At 57.0% G+C, this 26744-nt stretch overlaps 1 protein-coding gene across 1 annotated transcript in view; it reads left to right on the top strand.

The window, feature by feature from the left end:
• ASS1 (argininosuccinate synthase 1) overlaps positions 1 to 26744 on the top strand; it is a 52208-nt gene that overhangs the window by 4334 nt on the left and 21130 nt on the right. The window contains exons 2-9 of the mRNA XM_057721443.1: positions 3556 to 3665; positions 5679 to 5747; positions 7372 to 7560; positions 14091 to 14147; positions 16166 to 16240; positions 19555 to 19625; positions 20182 to 20212; positions 25284 to 25374. Coding sequence (XP_057577426.1) covers positions 3561 to 3665; positions 5679 to 5747; positions 7372 to 7560; positions 14091 to 14147; positions 16166 to 16240; positions 19555 to 19625; positions 20182 to 20212; positions 25284 to 25374 — 688 coding nt within the window. The 5' untranslated portion in view covers positions 3556 to 3560. The remainder of the gene's footprint in view (positions 1 to 3555; positions 3666 to 5678; positions 5748 to 7371; positions 7561 to 14090; positions 14148 to 16165; positions 16241 to 19554; positions 19626 to 20181; positions 20213 to 25283; positions 25375 to 26744) is intronic.

The raw sequence follows: 26744 nt of genomic DNA, 5'->3' as shown, positions 1-26744 counted from the left end.
TCTCTTTTTATAGGTGAGGAACTGACCTCCAGACAGCAGAATCAGCAGCCTTGTTCTGAGTGCCTGCCACATGCCAGGCACTGAGAGATGGTCCCTGTCCCCACAGAGTTCACAGTGGGTGGCTGGGGCACTTAGAATACCACGTGACAGTGCTGTGATGGGCCACTCGTGAGGCAAACCCAGGTGGTCTGTCTCCGTGGAGCTGCCCCTCTGCCACTCCGGTGCCCATCCTCTGGCCCCAGGGCCTTTGGGAGGTGGCAGAACAGGGGTGACTCTTAAGTGCTGGGTGAGTCTTTGTTCCGCATCATCTCTCCCTGTCACTCTAGGGCATCTGAGCCGCCCGTGGCTTCCCAGACCAACCCTGTCCCAGGAATTCCCTTCCCTGCACCTCCCGGAGACGGGGAGCCTTGTACTTACGAGTCTAGCTGATGTGGGTTTGAATCCTGGCTCTGCCCCTTACCAGCCAAGCAAGGCCTTGAGCAAGTTCCTTAACCTGAGCCTCAGTTTCCCTGTCTGTAAAATGGGGATGACACAAATGGAGGACTCAGCTCATCATGGATACGTTCATTATCTTGATTGTAGTGATGATTTCACAGATGTAGACACATGCTGAAACTTACTAAACAGCATACTTTAAATATATGTGGTTTATTGCATGTCAATTATATCTCAAGAGAGCTTTACAAATATGCAACGTTAAACTCCCTACCCCAACCACACCACCAGCCCCATCGCACACAAACACATGGCTGGGAGCATGCGCACTGCAGCAGGGCACTGGACAGGAGGGTCTGGGGCTCCCTGCTCAGCGAGGCTGCCCAAAGGGGAGTCCAGGGGCTGGATAGGCTGGGTTCATGGCCTCAAGCTGCTGTGCCTGGTGGCCGAGCAGTCCATGCATTTGCAGGGTGGTTCACTGAGCTGTCAAGACAGATTCTGGAAGCTGCAGCCCACACCTTCAGCCCCAGGCACTTCCTACCTTGAGTCCTTCCTGCCTCCCTCCCACCTCTTCCGCTCCATCCTGGATGGTCTGTTGCCTGGCTGCGGTTGCCATGGGCACGTCTGCTGGCCTCAGCTGGCCCGGGACAGCCTGGTAGGTAGTTGAATGCCCACTGAAAGAGGGGAGTTGCGGACATCCATCCATCAGAACTGCCTCCAACTTCACTGTTCCATGAGGTGTCTCCCCTTCCAAGTCCAAAGGGCAGTAAGGACACGTGAGCCCTGGGACTGACTGCCGGCGGTCCATTGAGATGCCAGGGACTGCACACAGGATGAGTGGTCTTGTCACTCGATTGGGCTGGGTTCTGCTGCAAAGGGCTGGGTGGCCGCTTTGCCTCTAAACCTTGAGACACACGAGACGCCTTCAGTATACAGGAGCCTGCATCCTTGCCAGGGGTGGCAAGGGAGGGAGGTGCTCACATGTGCAGCGATGTCCACAGCCTGTCAACTTAAAAAATGCACAACATGAGAGTTTCAAGTTTTGTTTGGGGTTAATGAGGACTATGGCCCGGAGACAGCATTTCAGGTAGCTCTGAGAAACTGCTCCAAAGATGTGAGGGGAAGGTCCGTATGTATGTGATTTTGCTGAAGGGGGAGTACATGCAATTGAGCACATGTTATTTTCTGTTGGCTTTTTTTAAAGATTTATTATTTATTTATGGCTGTGTTGGGTCTTTGTTGCTGCACACGGGCTTTCTCTAGTTGTGGCAAGCGAGGGCTACTCTTTGTTGCGGTACGCGGGCTTTCCATTACTGTGGCTTCTTGTTGCAGACCACGGGCTCTAGGCACACGAGCTTCAGCAGTTGTGGCTCGCGAGCTCTAGAGCTCAGGCTCAGTAGTCATGGCCCATGAGCTTAGTTGCTCCGCGGCATGTGGGATCTTCCCGGACCAGGGATGCAACCCGTGTCCCGTATATTGGCAGGCAGATTCTTAACCACTGCGCCACCAGGGGAGGCCCGAGCACATGTTTTTTTGCAGAAGATTTCTGCTACTCACACGAGGAGCAGTCGTCATCATGAAGGATTTTAGTGCTTTCCTAGATACAAGGAGATATAAGAATTGGGCTCATGAAATCAGCTCCTGAAAATATCTGACTATCGGAAGACCTTTTTTGCCCGTTTATCCCTGAGCACAGTGTTCCTTGTTTCTGCCCTCCACTCTGAACTCCTTTCAGGGGGTGTTGAAAGTCAGCAGCTGCAGCAGCACATGATTTAATCCTTGTAGAGGTAGATGGCAAGTGCCAATTTGTAGTTGACAAGCCTTTCCCAATAGTTTCTATTAAGGACCCCGACCTTGGTTAGACTCCATTGTAAACGCTCCCACCGGACACAGGCATGCCCCCAGTAAATGCAGGATGCTGGGGCCAAGTCCATGGAGGCTGGAGCCAGATGGCCTGGGTCTAAATCTGGCCCTGCCTCCTGCTGATCATAGGACCTCAAGCAAGTGACCTCGCCCCTCTGACCCTCGGTCTCCACTTCAGCAAAATGGGCACAATAACAGCATCTACTCTCAGGGCCATGTGGAGAGTGCAGAGCAGGCAGGGCAAGCCCTAATGCAGCCCGAGGGTGAGAGCCTTCTGGGCAGAAGGGGCAGCGGCTGCAAACGCAAGGCGTGAGGAGGCCCTGGTGCCTTCTGGAAGCTTCAGTGTAGCTGAGGGGAGGGAGGGATAGGGTGGGACACATCTGTCTTGCAACAGAAGGACAGATCTATCATCTGTACATCCTGATTACCTTCTTGCTCTGGGCCTCAGTTTCCTCCTCTTCACATGGGGAAGTTGGTCTCTGAGCTCCTCCCAACTCGGAGGAGCTGAGTTCACTGAGGTGTTTGGGGTCGCTTGTGTTTTCCCTCTTAGAGGGAGAACTTGCATTTGAGAAGAGCCTAAAAATCCCATTGTGTGAAGGTTCCCTGGGGCCCAGGAGGGAGAGGTCCAGGGGCGTGGGCTCTGCCCCCAGCATCTTATTCCCTGTAGAGCTGGGAGGCAGCCCTGCATGCTGGAAGGAGCCAGACAGACACATGCTCTGTGACCTCGAGCTGGCCATTGAGCCCCAGTCTCTTCCTCCCCAACGGGCATGGTGCCTCATGGGGTCACAGCGGGGGTGCAGGGTGATCTATACGAGGCCCCCAGGGCCGCGCCTCGCCCTGTCGCGGCTTAGCAAGGAGCAGTTCTGATTGTAGAGGTGGAGGCTTCCCAAGCCTCAGGGCCATGGCCCCTGCCAAGTCTCCTGAGGCTGTGCGCCCTTCATGGCTTGACCTTGATCCCTTCGTCTTCTCTAGCTGGGGGGGGACTGGCTCCAAGACATACCTCCCCCTGCCAGGCCCCAGTGTGGTATGTGGGGGTGTGTGCAGGGTCAGGGTCCCCTGGGAAGGAACAGCTCCTCAGCCGGCCCTGATGGCAGACGGACGTCCTGTTCGGTGGCAGGCTGTCCAGGGGATAAGGCGGTCCAAGGCCAAGGTGGGGGCTGGGGGACAGGCCAGGAGGAAGCTGTTGGGGGGGCTGGCAGGTGGGGAGGGGGCAGGGCTGGCTCTGGGCCACTCACATTCTTCCTTGTCTCCCTGCAGACGAGATGTCCGGCAAAGGCTCTGTGGTGCTGGCCTACAGTGGTGGCCTGGACACCTCCTGCATCCTCGTGTGGCTGAAGGAGCAAGGTTATGACGTCATTGCCTACCTGGTGAGGGGGCGTCCGGCGTGTCTGTCCTTCTACCATTGGCCCTGCTGCCCATCCAGCCTGCCCACCTGCCCATGGTCTCTCATCCAAGCCCCGCTCCCCCCTCTCGAGGCCTGTCTTGAACTGTAGGAAAATGCTTCTCGTTGACTGCCTCTTTCTCCTCATCTCTCAAGTGAACACCTTTGATGTCCCCCAGGTCTGAGATGCCCCCCAGAGCATGGGAGCAGCCAGCTCTCCATGCGAGTAACTGGACTGGGGGCGGGGGGGGTGTAAAGGGCTAGACAGGAGTGAGTGTAGCAGAGCTGCCGGGCCAGCCTGCCTGGAGAGGGACCAGGGGCTTGGGTCTGCTGAAGACCATAGGAAGGCATACAATCTTCCCCTTTCCCGAAGCCCTCAAGAATTCAGCAGAGATGGTGGGATCCTACACTGGCTAAGCTGGAAGAGCCCTTGGAGATCACCTAATTCTGGGACAGCAAATAGGTCCTGGGCCATAGGTAATAGGTTATATATGATGCCACTCCCCCATCCAGGGTCCACAGCAGACATCCTCAATCAAAGCAGCTCCACTTCTGATAAACCTGGACATAACCTCTGAATCTTTCTGCATATGACTGTGCAAATCCCAGGAACCCAGCTTAAGCGAAACAAAACCAAAAATAAACAAAAAAGAAAACCAGAATAATACAGTTCTTCATATGACTGAGAAGGCCAGGAGTATGATGGCTTCAGGCAAGGTTGGATCCAGGTGCTTATCCAGATCTGCCTGCATCTCTGCTTGGCTTCATTCTTGGCCTCTTCACAGGGCAGGCAAAGCTCATATCATCATACCCTAGTTTTCCCAGAGAAAGGAGCAGTTCCCCCAGAGGCTCTGACAGAGGGCCAGGGGGACTCTCATTCACTGGCCTGAGTCCCTGCCCACCATGCGTTTGTCAGTATGGCTGTGTCTGGGAGGGCTTGTCCCTGCCGTAAGCAGGTAACATGATGTGCTCTCATCCATACCTGTGGAAAGAGGTCCCAGGAGAGAGGGTTCTGTTCCCAGAGGAAGTGAGGATGGCGCTCTGGACAGGAAAAGTTCAACCATTGTCAAGAACGGTTTGATTGCAGTTAAAGTCAGTCTACCAGCCGTAACAGTGCCAACCCCGTGTCACTCAGGTGGGGGAGTGAAGCCCAGGGAGGGGAGGTGCCTGGCTCACAGTCACCTGCTGAGAGAGAGCCACAGCTTTGTGCGGATGCAAAGAGCCTGGGGTGTGTTGCACCCAGCCATTGGCGGCACCGGTGGGCAGTCCAGATCCCGGGCTACCACCAGATTTAAAAGCTGAGTGACCTCAGAAAAGCACCTGCAGCTGGACTCTGGGAAGATTCTAGAGGAGATTCTGTGGAGCAGAATCCAGGGCCAACATCTGGGCAGGAGGCCAGAGTGCAGCCAGTGGAAAAAATGCCGGTGTCTAGACAAGGCTGTCGGGACCGGAGATTGGGGTCTAGCAGGGGGACACCTGGGCACTCCTAGCCCAGGCCTCCACCTCCCACCGGCTCCGGTGCCCTGGGACGGTCAAGTTACTGCACTTGGCTGGGGAAGTGAGCCGGGAGTCAGGGAGCTGCTGACAAGCCAGCCTTTGCACTGGCTTTGAGGGAATTTGGGGAAGAGTTAGATGGGCCACAGGGAAGCCTTAGACCTTCAAGGCAGTGACAGCAAATGTTGCAACCCAGCAGCTCAGGCACACAGGGCCAGGCTCGGCCCATCTTTCAACCCCCAGCAACTGCTTCCCAGCGCGTCAAGCAGCTCCAAGTATTAGCTCTGGAGAGTGTTACAGTTTCTCCAGACCCTGGTTCGCACCCTTTCTCCTTCTACTGTGACCTCAGCCATCCAGTGGAAACCACCTCCATTTGAGGGCTGATGTGTGTGAAAGGCACTTGCCCAGGGCTCACCCCAGGGTGGGGGCAGGGTAGGAGTAACATTCTTCTCAGCTCTTCTTTCTGCCCCTGGGCTGATGGGTCCTCTCTGCTTCTGCTCCTCAGGCCAACATTGGCCAGAAGGAAGACTTTGAGGAAGCCAGGAAGAAGGCACTGAAGCTCGGGGCCAAAAAGGTACCAAGTGGGAGGCAGGATTTGGGGCTGGAAATGGGATTTGACCTGGTGGGGGCAGCTGTGGGGGGCTTCTGTCCCAGAGCTCCTTATCTCCTACATGCTTTCCAATTGGTCCTCTTGCTTCCAAGAGTGTGAGGTCTATTCCTTCTGCTTTTCGTATGTGAAGGGCATCATCTTCTGGTCTCCCCAAGCCCCCTTCCATCCACTTACCTCCCCAGCCCACCTTCCATCCATCTATCTCTGCCTCATCTATCCACCCACCTGCCCATCCCTCTTTTATCTCACTGTCCATCCACACATCCACTGACTCATCCATCCATCATCCATCTACCTGTCCATCCACCCATCCTTCCATCCATTCAACAGGATCAGTGCATTGACTGAGCATCTAATCATGTGGTGAGCAGGCCCACCCATAAGGTGAACATGGCCAGCGTGGCCCCTGCTCACATAGGCTCACAGTACAAAAGAAACACAGTATCTGCAAAGCACAATAAAACTCACATCAGAAGTACTAGGAAGTTGTCAAGTTCATGGTGTCAGACATAAGTTTTCTGTAATTCTAACTTTTACTGGGAAGCTTGAGTTTTATCACTGGCAACCAATACTCAGTTTTCCTTGAAGTGACAGGGTCATTTCATTTTTAATGAAAATCTTGGCCTAAACCCCAAGTCTGAATTGACCCTGTTTTGTCTGTTCTATGAGAAAAGTGTCTAGTTCAGCTAGTAACTCACTTGGGAACACAGCAGAAATGCTTCACATGTATTTCATATTTTGTACTCAAGAGTTGAGATTTAACAAAAGTTAATCATTCTTTACTGCCTTTTCAAGACCACTCTCAAGTGAAATCCACATTGTGAGAGCAAGGCGTGAGGAGCACCATGGCTCTGAAGAGTTTGGTGCCTCTGCCCTGATTTATGCTAAGGTGCCAGCCCCTTCCCCCATCATCACTTTTGCATATTCAGTGTGAATGTCAACAGAGTGAAAAAGGCAAATAACAACTGAGTATCATAAAAAATGTTTTCAGTCTCCCTGAAAGGGTCTGGGAGACCCTAGGGGGTCTACATTTTGAGAACAAGTCCTCTGGATCAGGGTTTCTCAGCACTATTGATGTGTGGCTGTCTGTTTTGTGCATTGTAGGATGTTTAGCAGCATCCCTGGCCTTTACCCTGTAGATGCCAGAACCACCCCCCACAACCCATCAGTCATGACAACCAATAATATCTCCAGATACAGCCAGCTGCCCCCTAAGGGGCAAAATAATCCCTGGCTTTTGTGGATTGCATCTAGATTTAGATCTTAGATTTAGATCTTGTTTCATCTCAGGCCCAGAATGCTGTGTTGGGAGGGATTTAAGGACCGCATCCAATTTTAGCTGTATGGTATATCAGGATTGATTAGTAATGTCTACCATGATACAGGGGGAAGAGTAACAGTACTGTGTGCTGGATTGCTTAGTGATGTCTACTACATATGCAGAGGGAAAAGTGGAGGTACAGCTTGCCCCGGGATCCATTAGCAGCGTCTGCCTTACGTGCAGGCCGCTTGAGGACCCTGGGGCTCTGTCTTCTGACTGTGCCCCATCTTTGCCAAGCCTCTCTCCCGTGGGCTCCTCTCCCCGTAGGTGTTCATTGAGGACGTTAGCAGGGAGTTTGTGGAGGAGTTCATCTGGCCTGCCATCCAGTCCAGCGCAATGTACGAGGACCGCTACCTCCTGGGCACCTCTCTTGCCAGGCCCTGCATCGCCCGCAAACAGGTGGAGATCGCCCAGCGGGAGGGAGCCAAGTACGTGTCTCACGGTGCCACAGGAAAGGTGAGGTCCGGATGGACGGCTGGGGAGGGAGAAGGAGGCAGGGGGCCTGCGGGGGGTACATGGGCAGCCGGGCAATGGACGGCCCTCGAGAAGCTGTAGGTTCTCCCCAAGAACAGTTAGGCATGCAGTGGACAGACTGGCCCATCCAGTCTGAATAATAGGAATATTTTTAGTAGCGAGTATCAGGGTGTAGGGACAGCTCAGCCCTGCACCCCAAGTGTGTGAGTCCCGTGTGCCTGTCCCATGTGTGGTGGGAGCTGTGTCACCCAAGTTTTGCAAACTTGCCTCTGAGGCTCAGGGACATTTTTGTTTTTTTCATGCATAGTACTACTTCAAAATTATTATAAAAATGATTGAAAACAATCAAATACCTATCAATAGGGGATTGACTGAATAGATAACAGAATGGTATGCAATGTAATCATAAAAGGAAATGAGGGTGATCTCCATGTATGGATATAGTAAGTGAAAAAAGCAAGGTGCACAGCTGCGTGGTTTCACATGCTACATTTTGCGTAAGAAAGAAATACCAAGAAGTTGAATGAGAACTATTCAGAATGGGTGGAAGGGGCAGGGATGGAAGAGATTTCTCTTAATAACTTATTACATAGATTTGATTTTGAAAACTTCAGGATTGTATTGAAAAGATAAAGTTCACTAAAACATCCATCTCTAGAAACTGAAAGCAGATAGAAAGAAGTGAACCTACTATATCTCAAATCAGTGACGTAACCACACAGAGAAAGAATTACTCCAGTCTGAGCTTAGAACATTTAATATTACACTGAATGGTAGGATATATTTTAAGGGGGGCATCTGGCCAAGGTCACTGTGGGAGTCGCCATTCAATGCGGTGGACAGACCACGAGGTAGCAGAGGGCTTGAATCCCAGCTGTGTGCCCCTGGGTGAGACCCTTGCCCTTCCTGAGCCTCAGTTTCTTCACTTGCAAAATGGGGATGAGGCCCTGTCTTAGTTTTCCGGGGCAACAGCATCACAGACCTGGCAGTGTAAACACCAGGAACAGATTCTCTGCGTCTTCACATCATCGTCCCTCTGCACGTGTCTGGTTCTGTGTCCAAATTTTTCCTTTGTGTCAGGACACTGGTCTTACTGGATTAGGGTCCACCCTAATGACCTCATCTTTTTTTTTTTAAGTGATTAATTTATTTTGGCTGTGCTGGGTCTTCGTTGTGGCGTAGGCCTCTCTGGTTGAGAAGGGCTCTAGAGAGCACAGGCTCAGTAGTTGCAGTGCACAGGCTTATTTGCAGCATGCAAGATCTTTAGTTGCAGCACGTGGGATCTTTAGTTGCGGCATGTGGGATCTTAGTTCCCTGACCAGGCATCACATCTGCGCCCCCTGCGTTGGGAGCATGGAGTCTTTACCACTGGCCCACCAGGGAAGTCCCTAATGACCTCATCTTAACTTGATTACTTCTGTAAAGATTCTATCTCCAAATAAGACCACATTCTGAAGTACTGGGGGGTTAGGGCTTCCACATACCTTTTGTGGGGGACACAGTTTACCGTAACACACCCCCTACTTCCGGCCCTCGTGTGCAGCAGTGCAGACTGAAGGACGACCCTGGGGGTAGAAGGCAGGAAAGCCCTTAGCCTCTGATCCTCAGGTGGGAGAGCTCCAGAAACAAGATTCCTAACCATGTAGGCGACGGCAGGCAGTGATACTGTGAACCCTCTCGAGTCATGAGGTCTCGTTAGCGGACACCCCGCCGACAGCCTGCTACAGACGGGGGGGGGCGGGGGGCCTACCTCTCCAGCACACACATCCTGACCTGACCCAGGCTTCCCCCGCCAAGGCTGGATGAGGCACTGGGGGGTGGGGGGGAGCAGCCCTGGCTCAGTGTGATGTAGGGACACTCACGGCTCAGATTATGATGGATGAAGCACGGTTTGGGGGTGGCCTTGCAAACAGCCACCCCCCTCTCCCCAGGTGACACTGGCTCGTGTCTTTGGAATGCCTGGCGCTCAGGCAGCAAGCTTGTACTGGCGTCTGTAAAGGGTTGAGTGCATGCTGGGCACTGGAACAGTGTTGAGCTTCTTGGGCCCCTTTTCCTGCCCTCAGGGGGCCTGTGTCCTAGCGAGGGATGGAACGGACCCAGGGTAAGGTGGCTGTAGGGTCCGTGCCGGGGAGCCGTGGGGGCAGCGGACAGGGGCCGAGGGAAGGCTGTCCTGCAGAGCCCAGCCCTGAGGGAGGAGTAACGGGTATGGGAAGAGTGTGCCAGGCCGAGGGAATAGCCTGAGCAAAGGCCTGGAGCGCAGGGCCCTTACATGGGGCCGGAGCTGTAGCCCTGGGAGAAGCAGCAGGGTCCAGGCTGGGCTGGGGCCACGCTAAGGGGTTTGGCTTCATCCAGGAGGCCCCAGCCTGGACGGGGTGGCCAGTGACCCACCTCCCCACCATGGGATGTAGGGGATTGTTCTGGACCGAAACGGTGGGCTCCTGTAGAAGAAGCGGACTGATAAGCGTGGCCTTCGTTTTTGCTAACACCCTAGGTGTGAGCACACTTTGAGCCGGGTGGCGGGAATCAGGTGAAGCGGTGGATGCACCTGGCTGTTTGGGCAGGGACCTGCGTGCCGCCTTCCACTCGGGCGGTAGGAGAGGGTGCAGGAGAGCCCAGAGGTTCAGGACTCGGGGCATTGGGGCTGGTACAGAGGGGTTCAGATCTTGGCTCCCCTGCTTTCACAGTGTGCGACTTCACCCCATGAGTCTCCGTTTCCTTATCTGTACAATGGGAATAAAATAGAACCCACTCGTGGGGTAGTTGGGAGCAGTGAGTAGGAGAATTCCAATAAAGGCTCAGCATAGACCTGCCACGCCCTAAATACTCAATGAGGAGGAGGTGCCTGGATCACACGATCACCAGATCACCAGACCTGTATGGGTGCTTGAGAACAAACGTCAGTGCAGAATGAACCTCTGAGGCATCTCACCTGTCCCTGATGAAATGAGCTGGGCAGTGAGCTCCTGTTCCAGGAGGTATTCAAGCTGAGGCCAGGGTATAAGGATTATGGAAGGGCTTCTGCCTGAAGAAGGTCCCTCCAACAGTACCATCAGGACTGAGGAAGGGTGGCTTTCAGGGATAGTGGAGTGAATGTGTGTGTGGTGGGTCTGCCCCTGGCTTGGGAAGCTCTTGGGGTCCAGGGAGAGACTCCCCCCAACCCCAGACTGGCTCACACGCAGCTGGGCATAGCCGCTGACAGCTGTATGCAGTGCTCCGTTTGGCCACACGAGGGCACCAGAGCCTTGAGTTTGAGGCTTTCCTAGGCTGACCCTGCAGGGAGGCGACTGCAGGAGGCCCCCCCCCCGCCCCAGGGTCCTCTGTTTCCCACTCCAGTTCTGCAGGGCTTCGGTTCTGAGAACACTCTCTGCAGCAGGTCTGTGGCCTCTTGGGATTTGGGGGGTCTCCCTGCAGTTCACACGCAGTGTCCACAAGAGGGACGGTCAGACTTGAGACACTGGGGGCCTCCAAGACCAGCAGCGGGAAGGCCACAGGGAACAGTGGGTCCCAGTTCCCCCTCCACCCCGAGATCTCCCATCTTTTCTCGGGGTTGATGGGCAAGGCATACCCCGGTGCCTCAGTTTCCCCTTATTTACAGGACCTGGGGGAGCCCCTAACGGCCTCTGAAGACAATTTCCTCAAAGAAGGGGGTATGAGTGGGGAGGAGCAGGAGGGCCTGGAGTTGGGTCGGGAGGTGCCAGCCGCCTGCAGGGGCTGGTGGTCTGGTTGGCTGGGGGGAGGGTGGCTGGGGGGTGGGCTTCAGTGACTTTACACATCAGGAGATGTGTGTCCAGAGTGAGTGAGTGTGGCCTACAGGAGGCTGGTGGCCTGCAGGAGGCTGGCAGCCCACAGGCAGATGCGGGTGGGACACCTGGCAGAACTTTCTGCAAGGGGTTCACAGTGAAGAGAAAGAGCAGGGTGTAAGCAGACTGCAGGGGGCCTCCCCAGATGGCCAGTCCTGAGCCCCTGGCCTCTCCCAGTGTCAGGCTCCCGAGTTGGGCAATGGAGAGACCCAGGGCCTCAGGGTCCTATTCCAGAGCTGCTGATGTTGCCTTCATGCATTTGCTCACTGACCCCACCCCCAATGAATACTCACCCATCCCTGGCTTTCCTCCACACACAGGCCGCCCATACAGGGGACTTGGGAGCCCTAAGCTGGCAGGGGGTAATGGTGATGCTGGGACATCTGGGGGAGCAAGAGTTAACCAAGGAGGAAGGGCATCCCAGGCTGCAGGAATAGCCTGTGCAAAGGCCCGGGGGCCAGAGGCAGCTTCCCACCCAGGGCCCAGCCCAGGCAGCACCTGGTGCAGAGAGAGCTGGGGTCCACCCCTCCACACCCCTGGGGGGCCCTTATCCCTCCCCACCAGAGAGCTGCACAGAAGCTGGGGTGGCCCTTCGACAGCCTTCTCCCCCCAGTTTTGGAAGAGGGGCCTGAGAGTAGGAGCCTGAGACTCAGAAAGGGGTGTGGGCGGCAGGAGTTTGGTAAATGGTGCCTCGTACGGCAGGTCCAGGAGCAGACGGGAGAGCCCCGTGCAGTCCCCGAGGGCGCAGCACCTGCATTCACACACGGGTATCAGTACGTGGACACTCACGGCGGGGTGGGGGTGGGGGCATGATATACTTCCTCCCCTCCCCCTCCCCCCCCGCAGGAACCTGCCAGGGCCACACTGGGGCTGGGGCTCCTGGGGTCGGGGAGGGAAGGACTGGACAGGCTTTGGCTCTTGTCTGGGACAGAATTTGAACCCGGGGAGCCTGTTTGGTGCCTGTGAGGGTCTCTGGCTCAGAACAGATGGGTGTCCCCATTGCGACCCTGATGGGCAGACCCCAGCCTGGCATGCCCATCCAAGGAGGCACAAGCCGTCATTGTGCTGGGGAAACTTGAAGCCCTGGGAAAAAAAATCACCAGGATATGCAACACTAGGCCATATGCTTTACGACTGTAAAATAAGTCTGCTTTTTATTCTAGCCGCCATTGCTCTAGGAACTGTGCTGGCCACTGGCCTTCGGGCAAGTATTACTGCCTGTGCCTCAGTTTCCCCATCCGTGAGAGGGGGATAATAATAGAACCACCTCAGGGGGCTGCCGTAAGGATCCAACGAATTATGTATGGAGCTCAGACCCGTTACCTGTGAGCTATTAGGATGGGTGTGGTGCCTGCTGGCTGTGTGTCCCGGAGCAAATGACTCCACCTCTCTGAGCCTGAATTGCCTCATCTGTAAAACAGGGTTAAAAATCCTGCTGGTGCAAGGTGGCTCTCCCATGTGACAGCCAGCGCATAGTAGGCGCTCATTATAGGGGTGGGATGGGAGCTGAACAGGGTGGCTGGTCTGGCACAGCTCGTGGCCCCGGGAGACACCGGGAGAGGAGCGGCCTCGGCTCCTGGCTCCGAGGAGAGGGGCTGAAACCTGTATTTCCGCGTCGCCTGACAAGACTCTGGAAAATAACATGTTATTCCCGCCGCTGCCTCGCTGCGCCCGTGCAGTTTTCACAGTAGGCGAGAAGTCCCTCTGTTATTTCCACAGCGCTTAAGCCTCCCTCCAGGCCGCCGAGCTGATGGGAAGCAGGCGGGCGGCTGGCGGCCATTGTCTCTCCGGGCTGGGCTGCGGCTGCTCCTCTTCCTCCTCCCCATCCTCACGGTGGAGATCAGAATGCTGTCACAGAGAGGCAAAGCCGCCTGCCCAAGGGTGGTGGGGGTGGAGGGGGTCCAGTGCCTGGGCTTGCGCCGGCTGTGTGTCCTTGGACTTGTCCCTTCTACCTCTGGGCCTGTTTGGCTCTGTGCAGAGTCAGTGTGGAGCACAGGGTCCTCAGTGGTCACCTGTATCCATCCCTCCCCCAGCCGGCCACTGTATAGATGGGGAAACTGAGGCTCCCAGAGGAGACAGGATGCCCCGTTTTATGGACAAACACCATGGAACTGAGGGAGTGGGGCAGGCGAGGCCAGGCAGGTGGGGGGCCCTTAGGAAGGGGCTGGGGTGTGGGCAGCTCGGGGGCTCCCTGGAGTCTCAGCGGGGCCAGGCCTCCAGCCCTGCACGCGTGTGTGCCCCCCAAAGCACAGATATACGTGATGACCCGTGTGCATGCCCGGTCGTGTTCCCAGACACACGCTCACCCTGCAGCTCACAGCCCCCGCATGCCACGGACGCACCCTCACACACGAGTGCACACAAAGGTCACGACCATCGCAGCTCAGCACACGCCAGGCGGGTGGGCATCTTGTGGACACATGGACACGCGCCCTCCGCACTTGGCGTGCTGACAGCAACCGCAGGGCAGAAGCTGGTGTGTCCTCTCCAAGAAAGTCCAGTTTTCTTCTTTCAAATGGGCTTGTAGGACCGCACTCAGGAGGTTGTGAGGGTGGAGATGAGCAGGTGCGGAGAAGGGAACCCACAGGGGGCCCGCCCTGAGCAGCCCTCCGGGGCGCACGCGTGTGCAGGCACTGCCCCAGCCCCAACCGCCCACCCCCAAACCCGGTCTCCGTTCTGTGGCTGCTGACAGTTCCCTGTTCTGTGTTGCAGGGGAACGACCAGATCCGGTTTGAGCTCACCTGCTACTCACTGGCCCCGCAGATTAAGGTAAGATGCTGCTCCCCTGAAAGGGTGGGCACTGGGGGCCGAGGGCCCTGGGGGTGCAGGGCAGGGGGTACTGGGAGGTTCCCCCGGACAGGGACCTTGTGGTGGGTGGCGCCTTTCTTTCCCATGGAGAGCTCCCTTCACTCACGCTGGCTGCAGGGGGACAGCCCTCTGTCCCTGACCATTTGTCCTTCCCGGAGAAGCTGCCCAGCTAACCTGGGTGGGTCAGGCGCTGGACAGAAAGACGAGTCTGCCCTTCCGCCAGCATCCTGGCAACCCCAGGTCTGGCTTCCTGGGCACAGACTGGAACCGTTCTGGGACACAGTTGGCTGATTTCTGGGCCACTCGCAGCCCTCTCAGCCCCGAGAGGGGCTGCCCAGCTAAGGTCCTCCTCCTCCCCGGCTGCCTGAGCCCCGACCCCGGGGTCCTGGATTCTTTCCTGGGGTAGAAATCACCAGGATCAGGACTCCAGGTGCCCAGTGCACAAGGCGAGCCACAGAAATACACTGAGGACCACAAACACAAGCCCCAGGGGTGATTTCAACTTTTCTGGTGGCCACGTAAAAACACCAAGAGAAAAAGCAACAACGGACAACACTTTAATGTGTTTCATTGAGCCCTGTGTGTCCAAATGGTATCAATCAACACGTTATCGATGTAAAAAAGTGATTGAGATGTTTCACATTCTTTTGGTACTAAGTCTTTAAGGCCTGCTGCATGCTCTCCGCTTACAGCTGGGACCACGTGAGGCCACGACTCGGGCCTCCGCAGCCACACGTGGCTCCCAGCTGCCATCTTGAATGACATAGGCGGCTGTGGGTCCGAGCTCCTTTGAGGCCACTTTGGGCTGAAGCTACAGAAGCCGTGCCCCTCCCAAGCCCACAAGGGGCCCCAAGGAGTTTCTTTTTTTTTTTCAAGTGGAACTTCTTTCTCTGTCCCTTTAACCAGCCAGCAGCTGCTTTGGGGGGTGAGAGTGGCCTGGAGGTGAGCGGTAATGAGCTCTAATGATCTGTTTTGACCCCAAACACCAGGACAGAGACGCTCCCCCCCCCCCCCCCCCGCCTCCAGTAGCTGCCTGTTGATGCTGTAGGCCGGTGGGCATGGGGCCCTCCCCCGGCCCCCACTCTCTGTTCCCACAGCAGCTTGGGGAGCCAGGGTGTCCGATTTCTGGCTCTTTGTCTGCCGAGGCCAAGCCCAGGGCCGGGCGGGGGCCCCCGGCTGGTCTTTGGGAACTAGGATGGGGCCCGAGGGTGCTCCGCCCAGGCGCTGCTCATTCCAGGATGGGGGCACCCCACCCCCATAGCGCCCCAGCCCAGAAACCACCCCCGGCTTCTCCATCTAGATGACACCCCACCCCCAACTGGGCTGCTGCCGGCAGTGGCAGGGGCCTGACGGGCTCCAGGGCTGAGTGGGGGCTCTTCGTGGGGGACCCGTCCCTGACCTCCCCACCCCCAGGCTGGTGGGATGAGCTCGGTCCCCTCCATCAGGCTCCAGCTCCCCTCCCCTCCCCCACCCAGAGCAACCCCCGGCAGAGGAGGGGGGGAGGGAGGGGAGCGAGAGGAGTGGGTTGGGGGACGTTGCGTGTCAGACGGGGCCCCCTGCCCCACAGCAGGGCCAGGCTGGGCGGCTGTAGCCATGTGGACCATCCCTTAGTCACCAGGGGTGGGGGGCCCTGGCTCTCTGGACAGGGGTACCATCAAGAAACTTGAGGCCTATCTAGTTCAAACCCCCACGTTCAAGTCCCAGCTGGGGAGACTGAGGCCCAGAGGGGCAGGGACCTGCCTGGGGACACAGCCACTCTGCCACAGAGCTCGGGCCTCTCCGAAGCCACCCTATGGGGGGGCAGGCCATGTCCTTCCCCTGCCTGACTGGGTCCCCATACCCACCCACCGTGGACTACATAGACCCTCCACGCAGGTGACCAGTGGAGGCTCAGGCCCCTTACCAGGGGCCAACTCTGCACCTTAAGGGCCAGGAGTCAGCTGGGCCCACCCAGTCCTGACTCCTTGCCCCGTGTCCAGGTCATCGCTCCTTGGAGGATGCCCGAGTTCTACAACCGGTTCCAGGGCCGCAATGATCTAATGGAGTACGCAAAGGTATGGCCAGACCCCACCATCACCGCCACCCTTGCCCAGTGCCCTCCAGCAAAGCACAGCCCTCCAAGCGGGCTAGCTGGGCCAGAGACACGTGGCTGGGACTGATACCCATGCCTGAGGACTGAACCTCTGCCCTGGCTACCCTCCGCCCCAGAGCACCTGTTCCCTGGGCCAGCCCTGCAGAGATGCGGTCACTGCTGGGACTGGGCATCTTCCAAGGGAGCTCCCAGGCCTGGGCATCTCCAAACGGAGCTCCCAGTCTGCCGAGCGGGAGGGCGCCGGGCCCCCTCTGCTTCCTGTTCAAACGGCCACCTCTGCGGTGTGTGTCACTCAGGGGACAGACGGGGGTGTGAGCGACGCTGTTCTGTGCCCCTCAATTACCTGACTAATTGTCCCCAGTGCTTTCCCAGAAACAGGTAGGCGCTCCGAGGGGCAGAGGCAGACAAAGACGTTAGCCGCACCAGCCCTTTTGAAGTACAAGTTGCAATAAAACATATTAGAAGTTTTCATCAAGATCCCTTAGCCACCCCTCAGGGTACCTTTCTTTTTAGCGACTCGATGGCAGCCCTTGACAAACAGCCTCAATCAATCAGATGGGAAAGCAACTCGGTGCATACACCAGAAAATTGCTCGGGTTTTTAAATAGCAGTCACCAGGGCTGGCTGTGAGCTCTCGCCGCAGCCAAGGTGCCGCATGGCAGGGGACGCGGCGGGGACGCAGGCCTGCCCCTACTGCCAGCATCCCATTAAGACGTGGAGAGCTCGGAGGAAAAATCTCCTCTACCATCTGTTGTTTTATTATTAAAAGGGGAGTTTACAAGAGCAAGGCCATATGTTGCCAAACAAATTTTCAAATAGCAGAGCTATTAAGAGAACGAGGTTAGCGGCTTTTTCCCCCCTCCTTGGTCTCCTTGAGGATACGGAATATGAAGCACGTTTTATCTTTAAGAATAATGAATCGGGACCCCCGCCCACCTACGTTCTCACGCCTGCAGTCGTGGTGCGAGAAAGGACTGGCCTATTCGTTGGCCTTCGTCTCCCTGAAGCTCCCAAACAAAAGCGGCTCCTGGTTTTCCCAGAAAAGATGAGTTTCAGGAGTATTGTTGTCCTTCCTTCCCAGATTATGGGGAGATGGCCCTTGGCTCAGCTTCTGTCTCAAATAACCTTTTAAACAGGAAAGTTTGCCCCAGAGAGATGAGTCTGGGTGCCCAGCCACTGACCCTCCTTTGGAGGCTGGGACCAGAATTGACCTCTGGGCAATCTGACCACATTCTAGGACGGAGGCAGCGTCTCTGCACCCGGGGAGTGACCAGAATACCTGAGCAGCAACCAGACTCTGTCCAAACTTCAGAGCCAGGCAGCTGCTTCAGCTGAGATGAAAATCAATGGGGCTTTGATTTCAAAACCCCTGCTTTCAAGATCCGTAAGCCGCCAAGGCCCCGAGATGCTGTTAGGAGACTCATCAAAAACACGCGTTTGTATCACTTTCCATCTCCCCCCAGATCCATCGTCCGAGGGAAAAACACTCAGAATCACCCCATCCTTACCACCGTCACCATAATTCTTTTCAAGCCAGTGTGCAAGGTTGGAGGCTGGAAAGCAGGGCAGTCTCCTGTGTACATGCTGAAGATGGTTTTGTTTTCTGTTCGCAATTGCATCCAGAGTTTCCGGTGTGTGTGTGCTGGCGGGGAGCTCAGGATGGAGAGCGGAGGGGAAACAAGTCTTTTTGGTTGAGAGACCATGTTTGGCATTTGTGTACATCTCCTTGCCGAGGAAGCCCTGCCCCTCTTCTTCCCTGCCCTGTCCCTTACCTCCCTTTCTTCTCTCCTTGCTCCCACGGAGCCCCAGTGGGAAAGAGAGAAGGCAAGAGTGTTTCCAAACCACCCCCGAGAAGAAAGGCTCCAGGGAACCCGCCCACTGGTCTTCTCGGCCCCCATCCCAGGGAGTCCTCTCTGCGGGGATTTCAGCCCATCTGGCACAGGGTCCTGGCCCCCACACCTGGCCCACTCTACCTGGAGACAGCACAGGGCGAGCGTGTGGATTTGCCTCTGGGTAACTTTGTGGGGGACAAGGAGCCCCCCGACACGGAGCAGCCTCTAAATGAGGGGTTCTGTTTGCCCACGTGGTTTACATTGAAGAGTATGCAAATTTTAGAGTGGATGTGGGCTGAAAACGAGACTCCTGGTAAAACTTGACAAAAATCAAGAGGGTTTAACCTAATTTATTTTGAAATTTTAAAGTGGTGATGAAGGAAACAGTGGCTCCCTGGAGGAAGCCTCTAGAATCTTAGACGTGGGCATGAGCTGAGCCAGGGCAGGGCCCCCTTCAGAGAGCTGGGGTGATGCTGGTGGAGGCTGGGGGGCCCAGGGCTGGCCAGGTTCTGGGACCCACCAGGGCGAGGTACTGAAAGGCGGCCTGGAAGGTAGAGCAGATGGTCTCACTGACTTATAGGGGCCGGGCTGGACCACATAGCTGTCTTCTGTGCCCGGGGAGCCTGGAAGGGGAAAGCAGGATGTAATGCGCGTGCTGGGTCCAACCAGGTGCCAGCCAGGGTGGCACGGGGCAGCTCAGGGAGCCAGCCACATCTTTAATGTAAAAGGCCTTCAAAGTGTCACCAACAGCCTTTCAGGGCCAGAGTCTCCGTGGGGATGGCTTTTCTCCTTGAACAAAGGATTGGATCATCTGGGAAGCAAAGCATAATCAGAAACAACAGGGAGGATGGGGCTTATTCCTTTTCAGGGCTGCAGAGTGATGTGTGTGGTGACTTCAGGGCAGTGGGGGAGAAGTGGCCCCGGGAAGTGCCCCGTGAACCAGTGCCCTGAGCCAGCAGCTCTCATGGGCGCCTCTCGCTTTCTCCGGTGAACATTAAGCACCTGTGTGGCTGCATGTGCCTTGGTTGAGATCCACGGTGGAAGTTGGATCCATTCTAGCTCCCGGCTCATAGGGTGATGGCGGGGGTCAGTGGGTGGCGCTGGCAGACCCTCGGCACACGGCCTGGCACACTCTAAGTGCTTCAGGGGCATCTGAAGTATAGACTCAGAGAATCTTCTGGAAGAAACCGCCAAGCTCAGCGTCCATGCCACAACATCTCTTATAGTTTCTGCCTGAGCATGTCCAGAAACGGGGCCCTCACTTTCTCCCCGGGGCAGCCTGGGGGAGGCGAAGGAAACCAGGACGTGTCTAGGGGCCTACCTGCTTGGAAGCCCGAGTTTGGGGATATCTTTGACCTTGAAAGAGAACCAAGGCAGCCGGGCCTGACCCTTGCATCTACTTCAAGCTGCTCCATGCCAACATGGTGTTGCCTCCTACCTGCAGCAACACGGAATCCCTGTCCCGGTGACCCCCAAGAACCCGTGGAGCATGGACGAGAACCTGATGCATATCAGGTAAGATGTCGCCCACCTGTCCACCTCTCTGCCCAGCGTCAGTGAGCGCCTGTCTGTGCCGGGCCAGGATGTAGTGGTGACCCACACGACACGTGGTCCCTGCCCTCGTGGAGCCTGGGGTCTCGAGGAGGACAGACCACCTCATTCCCAGTTCTCACTGCAGTTCTGCCAATAGCTGGCCTCAGCCGGGGTACCAGAGAAGGCTTCCCTGGGCAAGTGGCATTTGAAGTTAAAATCTCAAGGATGAGGAGGGACTGGCCAGGGCGCAGGGACGAACATTTTAAGCAGAGGGAACAGCATCTGGGAGCAACCCTCTGCGAGGGGTCCCCCAGATCTGGTGCCCTGAAGACTGAGGGAAGATTCCCAGGCCCTTGCTTTCCGCCTGCAGCTCCCACAGCCAACCGCGGAGGGCCCAGAATGTTCCAGGCGGGGTTGGCAGCAGTGGCTTTGGCAGAGATGAAAGGATAAACCGGACTTACGTTGGGGATGGGGGTGTCAAGGTTGTGTCCCTCTGCCCCCCCCCTCCACTGACCCCCATCTTCCTTCTCCCCTGCAGCTACGAGGCTGGGATCCTGGAGAACCCCAAGGTAATTCCCCACTTCCCGGAGTCGGCTGTCTATGGTGACGGCTGCCGTGCCGACGCGGTCTGCTATGTTTGTAGCCTAATTTGAAATTTCACGGGGGCCGGGCGTGGGGCTGGGGCCGAGCCCTGCCTGTGTTCCCCGACCCTCCCCACTGGGCCCCCTGCCGCCTGCCCACTCCACACTGCGTTTTAAGATCCACTCCCCCCCTCCCTGGCGCTCTTTTTCTAATTGCTGCCGGGATGAATAGGGGAAGGAAATATTTCAGGGCAGCAGAGAGCGTGATTGTGAGACAGTAAAGAAGCAATTAGGCAGATGAGACACTTGTGGGAGGGCCCAGCCTGTGCCCACCAGCTCTCAGGCCGCCGCCGCCGCCGCCGCCGCCGCCATCGGGGGAGGTGGCACAGATCAGAGCCTCGGGACCCATCAGTCTGGGCCCGTGCTCCACGCTCGCCCGCGCCAGGCCACCCCGATCCCCCCATCCCAGCCTCCCAGGCTGGCCAGGCTGGGCCTCGGCCCTGTTTGAAGTTTAGGATTTCTCTCCCTGGGGGGGTTTCCTTTGTATCTCCCCCTGCCCACCGTGGGAGATGGGGGAGGCAGGGCGACATCTATCCTGGGAAGAGAAAAATCTCTTTGTCCCTCAGGGACTGCGTCTCCGTTCCCTGGCTCAGCCCCACACCCGGGCCAGCGGCTGGTTTGGGGGTGGGGTGAGCTGCTTGTCTGATGTTATGGGAGAAGCGTGCTTGGGCAGCTGGGCCTGGGGGATCCGGGACGGCCAGCTGGAGCGGAGGATGCCCGGGTGGTTCGGGTGAGGGTGGGCTGAGCTGGAGCCCTGCCTGGTCCTGGGATAACCCCCTGCAGGGACCAGCCCTCTTGGTCATGTTGGCAATAATATAACTACACCAATGACTGTTTCTGGAGCCAGGGATTCACGTTTTCCTGGCGTACTTTCCTGGGCTTCTGGCTGTCAGCCTCCTCATTTCATGGGTGAGGAAACTGAGGCCCAGAGAAGTGACTTTCCCCGGGGCACCAGCTGCTCAGCGAGGGAGCGGGCCTGGTGCCCGGGTCACCCCATCATGGGAGCAGCCCTCCAGCCTCTGTGGTTCCCCGATGGCCCTCACCTCCCTTCCCCACCCCGCCCAGCCCTCAGCCCAGCCGTGTCACGCGGGAGAGCCTGCACCCTCGCCCCCTGGGGGCTGATGGCCTCACGGGGCTGCTGCCTGCTGGCCGCGGGCTTTTCCAGTTCATGCTCCGCTGACCCCACGACACTCAGGCCAGCCACCCCTAATTAGCCAGTCCGTCAGAGCCCAGGGGGGCGGGGAGGCTGAGTGGAGCAGATCGGCTTCAAGGCGGATGTCCACCGGGCTCCAGGCCAGCTGGGAAACCATCCCACCCCTTCTCTAGCGGCCTGTGGCGCTCTCACCTCAGCACTGGGGAAGCAGAGCCAAGGCCAGAGGAGAAATCACCCCTCGGGCAGTGCCAGGCTGCCGGTCCCTTCCCCTCTCAGGCCTCCTTTCTAATGAGGACAGTGGATGGATAAGTAAATGCTAAAGAGTGTATTTTTAAAGACTCTACCACCCGACCAAGGTGGGAAACTTAGGGCCTGGTTCCCAGAGAGCTGAAACCTGGGTGTGAAGGCTGATTCTGCTTCTGTTGCTGTGCAACCTTGGGCAAGTTACCTAACCTCTCTGAGCCTCTGACGTCTTACGCGAACAGTGGGAAATCACAGCACCTCCCTCCTGGGGCATCGAAAGCACTTGGCCTGTTCCTAGCATGGGGCAAGGCCTCAATCGTGGAGCCAAGGTCCTACCCTCCCTCCTCAGACTGGCTAAGATTATTTGGGAAGCAAAGAGCCAAGGTTCTCTCAGGACCCCTCTCATCAGGCAGGAGAGCCTGGGCTGCGTGTGAGGCAAGGGAGAGACAGCATTCCCGCGGAGAAGTGTGGGGCCAGGCTGAGGGACCCAGGGCCTGGCCACTCTGGCCCTGCTTTCCCATGCAGCCCCCGCCACGGGGGGTAGGGAGGCCCCCAGGGAGCCCACTGTCCTCCCGTTGCCACCAATAGATCCCAGAAACTAGGGGATGGGGGGTAGCCACTAGGGGCCCTGGAGTGCTCCTCCCCACGGGGGAGGAACGCTGCACCCTGGGCAACCCCTGGCCCCTTGGGAGGCGCTGGGGAGACAGAGCTCCAGGGAACTAGGGCCCCCTCCCCCTCTCCAAAAAGAGCCCGAGACCTGCAGAGGGGAGGGTTTGCAGGCAGATGGCGGAGCCATTTTCTGCCTCCGTGAGGGCTGATTGAAGGGCAATGAGGCAGCTAATGCGAAGAAAGATAGAAATTTACTTGCTTTAACTTCATACGGCCCCCGGTGAAAGAGTTCTTTCAGTGGCCGGCCCGCCATATCTGATGGATGAATAAACCATTTGCAGCATTGATCATGCCTGTACATCATGGTTTAGTTCATGGGCCATTTGCTTCCAATTTCTCCTTCTCGGCCCTGTTTCATGCTTTCCTTCGCCCTCTCCCCATCCGCACCCCCCAAGTCTCTCTCTCTCTCTTTCTTCACTCTCTTCCCTCCCCCCAACCATCCCCCACCCTCACCAAGATGACATTGGAAGTGAGCCCTCCCGCGGGGATGGATAAATAGATGTTATTGATACACGCCAACAAACTATTTGTCATTTGAACTAGGCTTTTAGGAGGGAGAGTAAAAAGAAGGCTGGCGTGAGCCACCTTGGAATGCAAAGCAAATGTCACTTTATTTCTATTTAGTTATTTTATGTAATCGGTGCCGTCAGGGTGTCGGAAGCCTCCCACTTCCCACTGCAGAAGAGCTGGGATGCTGGTCCCCAGAGGTCTTCCCACCTCCACTCTCCTTCCAAATGCAAACATTCTCATCCCGTTTGTGGCTCCGTGAAGGGTGGAAACTGACACGAACAGGCAGGCACCGTGCAGGTGCAGGTGGGAGGGAGGAGGGCTTCGGTCCAGGGGCTGAGGCTCTCAGCACTGGTACCCTGCTTGGGGTTCAGCCCGGGCTGGATGGCCAGTGAGAAGCCCCGGGCAGGTGAGGAAGGAGCTCTGGAGTCCTGTTGGTCACCCAGAGGTCCCAAGCCCTGGTTCTCTCTGCCTTTTGGCCAAGGATGGCCCTCAGGCCTGTCTGTTCCCAGGGAATGTGGTGGTCAGGAGGACCCAGTAGGACCTGGGGAGCCAGGCATGTCTCTGAGACCAGGCTGATGCCCAAGCTGTCTCTGGCCACGTCCCTTGTGATGTTTCTCAGCAAGGCGGCTAAGAAACAGCATGGGGGTGATGGAAAGAGCACAGGACAGGGATTCTAGAGTCCTGGGGGCTGACTCCCACGCCCGCGGGGTGGGGTGGTATGATTTGGACAAGCGGCTTCTTTGGCTTTGGTTTTCCAACTGGTCCTTGGAGGCATCAGGCCGGTGGTCCTTAAGGAGCCCCCTCCCCCTTGGGTCTGTCTTGGAGGTCCGTTCTGGGTTTTTGTTCCCGCCCCACAAATGGAAGCAGATGAAGGGATACAGCTGGCCCCAAGCCACACAGCACCCCAAGGTGTGAGGGTTTCATCACTGGCCCCATCTGAGATCAGAAGTACAGCTGTGTTTACCCAGGACTGAGGGGTTTCTTGGGGTATGGGAACCAGGATAGTCGGTCACCCTGACACAGAGCCAACAAGCAAAGTGACTGCAGGTGAGGGATCTAGGGCACTCCTGGTGGCCCCACCTCTCGTGGAGCAACTCTTTTTGGAGGGAGGCATCACCAAGAGGCTGTTCCCCAGTCCAGTTGCCTGCAGGGCAGGTTACAGCTTGCACCAGGCCCTCTCTGGCATCTTCTTGGATGATTCTCATGTCCAGTAAAAAATCTAAAAACTGTCTATACATTTAAATTGTAAGGCAGTCAAAGGCAGGTATCATTTCCCCCCGTTTTACAGATGAGAAAACTGAGGTTCATAGAAGTAAAGCAACTTGCCCAAGGCCCCACAGCCTGAGGTCTCAACCCCCGGCTTTGGGGGGATTTTCCACCACTCTGAAATCCAACACAACATTGTTGAAGGCCTCATGGGGTTCCTGCCCTGGGCCATGTGGGCCCCCGACTCTGCAGGGCCTACATGGTTGCACCTACAGTCCCCCTCCACCTCTAGTTCTTCCTCCGTAGGTGGCGTAACGGTACTTGACCTTCTTACCAAACAGGGCTGCGGAGAATGGAAAGGAAAGCGCAGATACAAAGTGTCATGGGAGTGTTTGCAGGGTTTTGAAAGGCAAGATTTAAGGGACTGCACTTCCCAGGATGTCGGCAGGTGGACAACAACAGCTGGGCCCTGGGATGCAGTCAGGCCCAAGAGGCCCCCAGGTCCACCGTGGCAAGGGTCCAAGCCACAGACTGGGGGGACCAGAGCCTCGAGAGGGGGAGGCAGGAGGGACTCAGAGAGTTCCAGGCAGCCAGCAGCCCCGCCACCGCTACATCAAGACAAGCGAGAGGCCCGTTTGCCAACACGCCCAAGAAAAAATATACATAAAGGTTGATGTGTTTTCAAATGGGTTTTTGCTTTGCTCTTCTTTTTTCTCCCTGTGAGTATTAACCTCGGGGACCCCGGGGACGGCTCTGCTCGCCAGAGCACCTGCTGGGGTCACGCGCAGTCATTAGCTTTGCGGTCAGTGCAGAATAAACCCCAATTCCCAGTGCCCGGGAGAGCGTGTGCGCCCGCGCCTGCTCCCGGGAAGCCCGCCTAGCGCCTCGCTCCCCCAAAGTCACGCTTTTCCTGCCTGACTGGCTCCTCTTGCTATTCTACCTCCAGCTGTGGGGGCGTCGAAGAAAAAGATGAGATCAAGTTGAGGGGAAAAATTGTCTGATTTCTTGAGCCCTTTGTTTCCCAGGCCCCTGGCAAGCGGGGCTGGCTCCGGGTAGGGGGCTGGGAGGCCTGCTGGACTGGCCAGCCGATGGCGAATGCCAGCAGTGCCCTCCTTCTGGAGAGGGGCGCAGGAGGTGGCATGTAGGGTGTCCAGGGACTTGCATGGCATGGCCTGGCTCAGGCACACCACCCTCCAACCTCTTTCTGTCTTTTTTCAGAACCAAGCACCTCCAGGCCTCTACACAAAGACCCAAGACCCGGCCAAAACCCCCAACATCCCAGACATCCTTGAGATCGAGTTCAGGAAAGGTAGGTCCTGTCGGGACTCCAAGGTGTGGACTCTTGGGGCCCTGGCTCTCTTCCCCTCCTTGCCTGGGAGCCTGAGCACGAGCCCTCTGCATCCCTCCTGTGTTCCCAGAAGCCGGGGTTCAGGCAGGGGCTTCAAATGTTCCCAACTGCCTCCTCCCCAGATGGCGTGATCCCTGGAAGCCTCCAGGCTTGGGAGGAGAGCACGCTCGGCTACGTCCATCCATTCATGGGCACCAGGTCTGGAGGGCGCATGAGCAGCTACTTGCCAACCGCTTTTGGCCCTTTGGGGAAGTCACTCCACTTTCCTGGGTCTCAGTTTCCTCGTCCGTAAACGGGGGATAAAAGCGCATCGGTGGCCTCGTGTTGTCATGGTATAAGCGTGAGATCTGGGTGGGGTGTGTCCAGTGCAGGACCGGGCAGCAAGGAGGTGCTCGGGCAGTATGAGTGTTAGTCGCCAGCCTCTGGGGCTGCGCAGACCCCACCGCTGGTCCTAAGTTAGCTGTTTGATGCGTCTCCCTGCCCCCAGCCCGGGTTCAAAGCTGCTGTCACTCTTGCTTGTGTCCTGATCTCCTCATCTTCTCTGCTAGAAACAAGAAGCATTTACTGGCCTGGCCTGAATGCTCAGCCTTGAGCCTGGCACCAGGGACACCCCCCCCCCCCCTCGTCCTGGAGGACAGAGGGGAAGGAAAGGCATGCTGGGTAGTGGGAGGAGCAGGACCAGCTTCAAGGGGAGGGCTCAGGATGTCCAAGGAGAGGACTTTTCTAGGAGGCTGCAGAAATCAGAGAGGCTTCCTGGAGGAGGCGGTGCTGGGCAGGAGCTGGAGGGACCGAGACGGGGAATGAGGGCATCCCAAGCCCAGGCAGGGAGGCTGGCCCGTCCATCCACAAGGCAGCTGCAGGGAGGGCGCAGAGGGAGGGGGCTCTGCAGAGAGGCCTTTCCCAAGGCACCTGGGAGACAGAGGATCACGGAGGGGCAAGCCGGGGCCCAGATCCCTGCTCTCTCCTGCCCGTGGGACCTTGACAACCAGCTTCCCCCTTCTGGGCCTCAGGCTCACTCGCCTAGAAAATGGGCCACAGAAATGATGCTTGTAGGTGCTGAGCATGGTGTGTGGAGTGAGGAGTTGGGAAAAGAGCCTGTTGGTACTTGAATAATCTGCCTTCTCCCGGCCTTTCCCGAGAGCCTAGCCATGCCAATGGGCATTTTCATTGTTTCTCCCGGCACCCCCTGTCAGTTCAAACCCTTGAATTTCATGCCCCCTGAGGACCAAAAGGCCCATAGTCTAAGGCCCCTAAAGGCAGCTGGAGCGCTAAGTCCATCTTACGCCCATCCTCTCTGACCCAGGGCTGTGTGGGCATGGGGTCTCTTTGGG

The sequence above is a fragment of the Hippopotamus amphibius genome, chromosome 2 (genome assembly GCF_030028045.1).
Source record: "Hippopotamus amphibius kiboko isolate mHipAmp2 chromosome 2, mHipAmp2.hap2, whole genome shotgun sequence".
Classification (NCBI taxonomy): Eukaryota; Metazoa; Chordata; class Mammalia; order Artiodactyla; family Hippopotamidae; genus Hippopotamus; species Hippopotamus amphibius.
This window is presented reverse-complemented; position numbering and strand designations above follow the sequence as displayed.